The 9539-nt window shown below is 38.2% G+C and overlaps 1 protein-coding gene and 1 pseudogene across 1 annotated transcript; one reads left to right on the top strand and one right to left on the bottom strand.

Annotated features, from left to right (window-relative positions):
* The first annotated feature begins 81 nt into the window (after positions 1–81).
* Positions 82–4937, top strand: LOC120254657 (annotated as a pseudogene).
* A 579-nt stretch (positions 4938–5516) lies between these two features.
* Positions 5517–8976, bottom strand: LOC120254656 (receptor protein-tyrosine kinase CEPR1-like). The gene is given in 5 exon segments (XM_039262719.1): positions 5517–6348; positions 6431–7334; positions 7336–7385; positions 7388–7742; positions 7744–8976. Coding segments are annotated over 5 exon segments (2892 nt in total). The 5' UTR covers positions 8950–8976; the 3' UTR covers positions 5517–5971.
* Between the last annotated feature and the right edge of the window lie 563 nt (positions 8977–9539).

Raw genomic sequence — 9539 nt, 5'->3', positions numbered from 1 at the left:
CTTTAAACCCTATAAACTCTTGTTTCTCCTTCCAAACTCCTTCCCAATTCTCCCTCCTCAATCCATCCAAATTCCTCTTTCATGGCTTCACGCCTCCTTCCTGATGATGCTCTCTTTCTTGGCCTTGATAGCTCCACTCAGTGAGTATCTTTATCTCTCTTCCTTCAATTTGTGATTTTGACTCTTTTGATCTCGTCATACATTGACTTTTTATATCTTCTTGATATTCCTGTGGTCGTCGTGATTTTTGAATAAATTTTCATGTGTTTTTGGAGCATATGCTACTTTATACTGTGAAGAAGGAGTGCCATCATGCTGCAAGTTCTTGTCTCTTTCTAGTTAAGGGTCTAATTTATGCCAAATATATTGTTTTGTTTGGATGTCAGCAACGCACGAGTCGGACAGTTGCTAGAACAGTTGCTAATAACCTGTAGTTTTGATATAGTTTTAGTAGTAATAGAATCTTTCACCAAAAAGTGTCCTTCTGGTTTTGGTAGCAATCTTTGATGGAATCGTCAGTAAGAGCGCAAATTAGTTTGAATTCAAGTAATGTGTGCTTTAGTTTGGGTAGTCTGTTTGTTTATGATGAAATACACGAAAATCGCTAGTTGGAGGAATTTCTTTCCTTTAGATAAGGATCTCAGTGGCATTCCCAATGGATCTCTCTGATCCTGTCATGAAGCTGAGCGCTGTGACGTCAGCTTTGTGCATAACAAAATTTTGTGGTCTCATACACTCTGAAGGTCTATCTGCTATTGTTTAGCTATGTGTTTTACTCAGATACACCAACAATTGGTTGACGTGCTGTTTTGTTTTGTTTTAACAGTCATTGAAGGCAACCATCTGTAGATGCCAACCTTCATCACTGCCGCTCACAGTGCTCAACTTTGATACTGAATCACTACACTACAAGACCAAAGGATGGTGTCTACAGAGATTCTTCTCAGACAAGGCAGCAGAGCCGTTTCCAACCGCTGATGTGGGTGGAGACTTTTGGACCTTTTGCTAGAAAAGTTGAAGTCTAAAGTGGACTTTGGAAGGGTTGCCGCTATTTCCAGGTAGTGGACAACAACATGCGAAGTGTTTACTGGAGGAAGGGTAGTCAAATGCTATCTTTAGCCTCTTTCAAAACGCTGTGCAAGTGCCTTCAGTGTCTACAGCGCTTTGCTGACGCTTTCTCTACAAAGGAGTCACCTATATGGATGGACAGCAGTACTACTGTGCAATGCCGAGAAATTGAGGAAGCTGTGGGGGTGCACTCGAAATTATCAAAGCTACTGGATCCTGTGCATATGAGGAGATTCACAGGGCAAATTCGAAAGCTATTTCACACAGGGAAGAAATTTATCATAACACTGAGAGGATCTCTCTTGTCAGTTCCTTCGCTGGCTTCTCTCTTCTAATTCGGAGGGTATGCTATTATCGATGAGACTGACGCAGCAGGCATGGGTGATGGATACAGGGCGTGTTGGTCTAGAAAGTTGTTTTGGAGGTTGCGTTTTTGAGACTCAACCTGAGCTTTGATGTTTTTGGCTTCTAGATTTTTCTCATTGTAAGCTTTTGTAGGTTACTGCTCCGGGTTTAGAGGAAAAGCTTGGGAAATTGGCACCATCTCACACAGTTGCTGGTCCAATAGCTCCATATTTTGTGGACAAGTAAGTTGGAATTGTCTGTTGAGCATATTGCTTCAGATGTAATAAGCTATGTCGATTTCACTTAATTTTTTTGTTTGTTCATGATTATGTATTGCTTCTTATTTTTTATTTTTGAATTTGTTGTGTTCTGATTTATGAGTACCAAACTTTCACCAGTTTCAACTAAATAATTCTCATTGATTCATATCTCAAATTATTTAAATTACATGTCATATTTAGTTATAGAGCACCTTGAAATGTTGCCTATAACCTTAAAAAGGACAAAAGTTAGCGGACTTTAGGATTTATGTTTTTAGATTAACATAGTTAATGGATTATCATATATTGAATAAATCCTATTCAAACTATAAAACAGAAAACCTAACTTCTATTCAATTTGGAAACAAAACAGAACTTTCTTTATAAAAGACCTAGAAAACTCTAGGGATTTTTGCATGAACATGAAAAAATGTGTAACTAATACACCCCTGGAAAAACTATGTTTTCTTATCTACGCCAATGAAACATCTGATCTTTATTTATTCAGTTATATTCCCCTATTGCTAAAACGCAGTTTTTAAAGTTGGTATAGGCAGTCACAATGGTACCTTCTGCATTTCCGCTCCTTCCCTAACTTTTGTTTCTTTCACCTGTGTTTTTCTCTATACTAGGACACTATTCATGTAATTATTTAACATCATGCACATGTCTTTGATGTCTAGAACTAGCTACTAAGTCTTTTGACAAGGGGATTTATTTATTTATTTTATTACTAATATGAGAATAATTACTTTTTGCGGCATCCATGCTGACAGGTTCCAATTTAAGAGCAGCTGCTTGGTTATCCACTGGTCTGGAGACAATCCAAATAGCTTGGCAGGGTTGGTAATCAGTGTCAATAAATCTTATCTACATAATCTGCAGCTCCTTTGTTTTACTCTGCTGTATTTTCTTTTGTTTGGTGTTCATATTCAGCCTTTTAAGCTTTCATTTTAACGCATATTTAAACCTTTATTGCTGCATATTTCTTGGCATTCTTAAGATTAAAATGATTGATGTCATAGGAGCTCTTGGATGTTAGCTTTGAATAGATCTTTAGATCATTACATGTTTGTAATGCTTGGTATTGTGGATTGACCATTATATATGCTTGGACATGTACAGGTTTGACCCTTAATACTCCTGGAGATTTGGCTATTAGTCTTGGTACCAGTGACACTGTGAGTTGCACTGCATCATTTTGGTTGATTTGTTGAGATTTTTTTTTTAATCTCCATGAAACCACTGATTAATAACCATTTGTTTGCTTCTAATAGATTTTTGGCATAACTAGTGAACCTCGGCCAAGCCTTGAAGGCCATGTCTTCCCGAATCCCGTGGATCCAAAGAGCTATATGGTAATGCTGGTCTACAAAAATGCATCCCTAACTCGGGAAGGTAAATAGAAAACATGAATTGTTTCAAAGAGTACCAATACAAATTATTATTGCAAGTGATCTGATGAGTGCTTGACTTCTATGTGATCATAGATGTTCGTAACCGGTGCGCGAAGGGATCTTGGGATGTTTTTAACACATATTTGGAGAGCACCCCTCATCTTAATGGTTTGTTTTCCTTTACTTTGCTTGATATAATTCTAGGCTGGGCATTAGGATTTCTTGTTGTATGTCAGTGATGCAAATATTTTCATTTGATAGCTTCATCAAGTGCATTTCTCATTGTAGTCCTCCCCTGCCTTCATCACATACTAATAATGCCTTGTCATATTTATCCATTGGTTTATATATTTCATTATTTTTTCTGTTTTACATTATGCAAATCCACATTGTATGAATTCTTTTATCCTTTTATCGTGTTTCTGTTGGGCTTCATAATATTCTTTTACTTAGATTATCCTGGAAAGTCATTTTTCCTATTGTTATTCATCTTAGTGGCCTGAGTAACTGCTAGGTTTATTATTTATTCATTATGGTCTTGACACCAAGTTATCATTCTGGTTTGCGTCTTTACTTACCTTGCTATCCTGCCTTCAGGTGGAAAGCTTGGATTTTATTACAAGGAACATGAAATTCTACCTCCAATGCCAGGTATTAACTGATCAATATTTTTTTCCATTCCATGATAATTCATCAATTCACTTTGTAACATTAATCTTTCTTCAAATATAGTTGGAGTTCACAGGTTTGCGGTTGAGAACTTTGCTGCAGACTCACTAAATGAGTCAAAAAGAAAAAGAAGTGGTGTTGTTTGATGAAGCTTCAGAGGTTTGAATTCATCAAATATTTGTTACTTCATCTTCTGTACCAAAATCACTTGTGAAACCTCATTCTTATCTTATATTTAGGTGCGTGCCCTTATAGAAGGCCAGCTTCTGTCGATGAGAGGACACACTGAGAGATTTGGTATGCCAACTCACCAAATAGAATAATTGCTACTGGTGGAGCATCATCAAATCAAAAGCATTCTGAAATCAATAGCTACCATTTTTGGATGTCCCATCTATACCGTCCAAAGACCCGGTAAGTTTGAACATGATTACTTTGTCTCTTAAATACTTTTTAATTTCGACTTTCTTCATAGATTATTCTACCTTGATTGTTTTTATCCAATATCATGCTATTATGCATTTCAGTCAAGTTAGTAGCCATTTCATAAGAACGTATAATTGTGCTCTTTGTTGATACATTTGTTTCATTTCAACTGGGAGTTTGTGACAATTCAACATTATCAGAACTCGGTAACATGTGAGATGGTTGAACTCATTGAATTATTTATAAAACAACCATCCATTTGGAAAATGATGCGAATTCTATTACCATTTCTTGTGGTCAATAAGGACTTACATGTTATTTTTACGGTCCCAGACTCGGCTTCGTTGGGAGCTGCATTGAGAGCAGCTCATGGATGGTTATGCAATAAAGAAGGTGCATTCGTTCCGATCTCGAACATGTACGAAGGCAAATTAGAGAAAACGTCTCTTGCTGCGAAGTTGGCGATGAAAGCAGGAGGCAAAGAGCTTCTATCAAAGTACACATTGATGATGAAGAAAAGAATGGAAATCGAGAAAGCTCTTGTCGACAAATACGGTCGCAAATAAAAGCCTTTTTTTTTTCTCTTAGTTTCATCAATAAAATCTTATTTGGTACAGAGACATCATAGAACAATAAAATTTGTCAAAGCACTTGAAAGTGTTAGACATGTAAAAATGGTCTTAGTTGTGTTTTTCTGTGAATAGTTTTAATTGTGCTTGTGACAGTTTACAGAGTATGTTTGTTATTAATTTTCTTCCCATTTTTTTTTCAACTTTTATTTAAAACAGATAGCAGACTTTTCCTTCTTTGCAAATATTTTATATTTTCATCTCATAATTTTATATGATGTTAAATTTGGATTGGCTTAATGAATGACTAATCCAACCAATTAGATGCTTCATGATGTTCAAAGTGGTGGCATCCAAATAAATGCTGGTGTATGTACATTGAGAATTTTTATCTTTAAAGGTAGCTCCCACTTGTTATTAGTGGACTTCATTGCACTTTGTGTGGTTAATGTAGTTCATCCCCTTAATTTACCCTCTAATTCACCATTAATCATAGTTAGAAAATCATTTTGATTATATAAATTTTTTTAAAAAATTTAAACTAGACAAATTTATATTAAGAGTATTATATTATTTATCTAATCATAATATTACTTTACTTATTCTAGTGAACTAAGACAACCAAAGTTATCAAAATTTACAAGTATGAAATAAATAAAACTCTTTAAGTTTTAAATAGAATAAATAAAAAAGATCTAATACAAAGGAATATTTAGTATATAAATGGAAGACCCCACAAATAGAATCCACTTAACTTTGGAACACAAATAATGCAATAAGGAACCTCCTTTTTTGGAGTGCCAAATCATACTCTCACATTTGTCACTCTTTATTTCTTTATATCACCTTCATACAAAATATATATATATATATATATAGTGGAGGAGAATACTCTAAAAAAAGAAAAAAAATACTAATAATAATTGTTATATGCCTTTTTTATTTTTCCACTTGAAAGCAAAGCACCAGATGCTACAGAGACAAAGAGTGCAAGAACATTCCAAAACTAAGATATCTATCTCTCTGTCTTTTATAACTATAAGGACACTACCTTAACTTTTCTATAGCTTAGTCTATGATGTAATTCATATGCTCAAAAGAGACCAACAAGAAGCTTCATTTGTTCAGGCTTGTGTTTTGTCAATGCATATTGCATATTTCATATTTCGTATTTCGTATTTTGTACTTTGATCTGGGATCGCAAAAGTAAATATTCCGTACTTTCGAATGCCGGCAGTTACGTCGGGTTTTTCGCCGACTTGAACTTGGATGATGGTGAGGTAATTGCATCAGACTTGAATGGATCAGCTTCAATTAAGAGTTGAACAACTTCATTCATGGTTGGGCGCAGAGTTGGGCTGCTGCAAGTGCATCTTAATGCAATCCTAAGAACTTGAATCATTTCATCCTTGAAAGGGCTCCAAGATAATCTCTTGTCTAACACCTCTGTTTCCCCTTCTTTGTTTGCAATCTTACTTGACACCCAATGAATGATGTCTCTGTTTTCGCCGAACTCTGGCTCGCTCGGCTTTTTTCCCGTGATCAACTCCATCAACACAACACCGAAACTATAAACGTCGCATTTTGTTGTCGCTTTGAATGTGTACGCGTATTCTAAGATGGAAAAATGAGTAATGTCGAAAGATAAATAAAATATTTCTACTAATAGTCCCATATCAGTTAATTTATTTAGTACCTGGAGCTAAGTAGCCGTAAGTGCCAGCAATAACCGTGGTGGTGGAATCGTAGTCATGGCCTCTTGCTTGCAAGACTTTTGCAATGCCGAAATCAGCAACCTTCGGCTCGAATGAAGCGTCTAGAAGAATGTTCGATGTTTTGATGTCACGGTGAACAATTGGAAACAAGAGATCGTGGTGAAGGTAAGCAAGACCTTGCGCTATACCGAGCGCAATCCGATGTCGAGTAGGCCAATCCAAGAAGTTCCATTCATTGTGTAGAGCATCCCAAAGGTTACCATTTGGCATGTACTCATAGACGAGGAGATTGCTATCGAGACTTGAAAAGCAACAATAGAGCTTGACAATATTTTTGTGTCTAATACTCCCCAAAGTTTCGACCTCCGACCGGAGTTCCCTGTCAAAGGACAAGCGATCGGAAGAACCATCTTTCGCCTTTCTAGTCCATAACTTCTTTACGGCCACCCATTCCCCGTTGCTTAGCTCTATCTTGTAAACGGTTCCTGAACCACCGTGTCCGACTATGTTCTTGTCGATCAAAGCCTCGACAATCTCATGTTGATCGAAACTAAGCTTATGAAAGCTCGTAACATCATAAGAAAAAGAAGAGGAAGAAGATATACCCTCTTGTTCCTCTTGTTGGTTCCGCTTGCTAATCCATTTCTTTGCCAGGAGTAAAATTCCAAACACCGATAGCATCAAGCAGAGACCGATGATCCAAACATTGTTGAGACGCTTCCGCAAGCTCGGTTGCGGGCAAAGAGGAAGAAGAAGTTGATCACTTGTGACATTGAGATGGACAGGAGCACATAAACCTGGGTTACCGGAAACACTCTCTATCAAACCTTCCTTAAGCAGAGGCACCGGGACCTGGCCGGAAAGCCGATTATTCGAGAAGTCCAAAAGAATTTGGAAGAAGCTGACACAGGCTTTCCGGAATCTCACCAGAGAGGCATTGTTGGAAAGATTGAGTACATTGAGGGACTTGAGGGAGGAGAGTGAAGAAGGAATTGGTGAATCAAGCATGTTGCCTTGCAATGACAGCTGATTGAGTTTACTCAAACTTGAGATTTCTTCAGGGATGGGTCCAGACAACTTGTTGTTACTAAGATCAATCTTCACCAATCCAGAAGCCAAAAGAAATCTCAACTGAATTGCACCTGAAATCTGATTGTTTTGCAAGAACAATCCAGTCAAATTCTTGGCACCAGCAATGCTTTTTGGAATAGAACCATGGAGTTGATTGAAGCCAAGATCAATAATGGAGGCATGCGGTAGACCAAAGATGGATTCAGGAATGGTGCCAGTGAGGGTGATTGTCATTCACTCTGAATCTAATGAGACTAAGGCAAGATCCTAAAGACTCCGGCAAAGTGCCGGAAAAGAAGTTTCCAAGTGTCAGGAAGTAAAGAAGCTGTCCTCCGGCACAAGTCTCAGCAGGAAGCTCACCGGAAAACTGGTTCTCCGAAAGCTCAAGCACGATAAGTCCCGAGAACTTTCCGAGCATCGGAGGCACTCTACCGGATAGCGAGTTCCGGTATATTGATAGCATTGTGAGTGTAGTTGAGTTACTGAGCTCCATTGGTATTTCTCCGGTGAGTTTGTTGCTGTAAAGCTGTAAGACCTGAAGCTCCGGCAGCTCACATAGCTTCTCCGGTATCTCGCCGGTTAACTGATTCACCGATAAGTCTATATCAATAAGCTTGGACAAGTTGCCAAGTTCCTCAGGGATAACTCCGGTGAGGCGGTTGTAGTAGAGTTCAAGAAACTGAAGGTTGTGAAGCTTGCCAAGAGTTGCCGGAATGCTACCGGTGAGGAGATTACCGCTCAGCTCAAGGTCGGTGAGTGACGTCATGTTTCCGATCCACGGCGGGATGTCTCCTCTCAAAGAAGTGGTGGAGAGGATCAAAATTCTCAGCTTGGATAACATCGAGATCGATTCCGGCAACCTCCAAACGTCGAAACCCGGGTTTTGGTTGAGGTTGAGGACTTCTATATTGGAAAGATTAGTGACAGACGTGGGAAAGTCACCGGAAAAGAAATTGTTGGAGAGGTCAAGAGAGCGGAGGGAGTACCGGAGAGGTGAGAAGTCAGGTAAAGTTCCGGTGAGGCTTGAGTAAGACATGTTGAGTTCTTCCAAGAAGGAGCAGTTGAGGACGTCAATTGGAAAACCATTATGGATATGATTGTTATCTAGACGGAGAGTGCGGAGTTTGGGTAAGTAGGAGCAGATGCCGGGAGGAAAGTCTCCGGCGAGGGAGCGGGAAGAGAGGTTTAACATTGAAACAAAATCAAGATCATCACATGTGATGCCCGGAAAGTCACAGAAACAGTTGGGTTTGAATTCATTGCAAGGAAGGAGCCAGGTGGAGAAGAAGGAACTGGAGAGAGAGTGTTTGATGAGGGAGATGAAGGTGGATTGGTTGTTGTTGTTGTTGTTGGATTGGAGGGAGAGGAAAGGGAAGAAGAAGAAGGTAGGGAGGAGGAGGAGGATAAGGAGAGAAGAAGAAGAAGCCATGGAGGTTGAGGTTAGTGTGGGTGTGAGTGTGGGAATGGGGGTTGAAGAAGGGAGGAGGAGGAGACATAGCTTTATAAATGGGAGGGAGGGAAGGAGGGAAGGAGGAGAATAAAAATAATAAAATAATAATAAAAAATTTTAATAATAAAAATTGATAATAAATAATAATAATAATAAAAAGGTTTTTTTAGGGTTTATTTTTAGAGTGAAGAGAGGGGGGTGGAGGAAGAGAATGATGTAAAAGGTGGATTGCATGAAAGAGGAAAAAAAGGAGGGAGAGAATGGGAGATGGAAGTGCTTGGCTTTACAAAAAGAAAGTTCTTTTATTTATTTTATTTATTTATTTTAAGAAAATTGGTTACATACACCTATACAACAGTAGAGGTAGGTAGGTGATTGTTATATAAAATTATAAATTGATATTTGAGTTTTGGGTTTTGACCCATAACCTCTTAGTTTAGTAGTATTGGGTCTTTTATATATGATGTTTGTTTCCGAGAAGACATGAGATTGAATTTCAAAATTCACGTAAAGTGAGAGTACAGATGCTTGATGAGTTTGCTCCACTTCATGTCACGATGCTCGATACG

This window comes from Dioscorea cayenensis, unplaced genomic scaffold, assembly GCF_009730915.1.
Source record: "Dioscorea cayenensis subsp. rotundata cultivar TDr96_F1 unplaced genomic scaffold, TDr96_F1_v2_PseudoChromosome.rev07_lg8_w22 25.fasta BLBR01000565.1, whole genome shotgun sequence".
Classification (NCBI taxonomy): Eukaryota; Viridiplantae; Streptophyta; class Magnoliopsida; order Dioscoreales; family Dioscoreaceae; genus Dioscorea; species Dioscorea cayenensis.
This window is presented reverse-complemented; position numbering and strand designations above follow the sequence as displayed.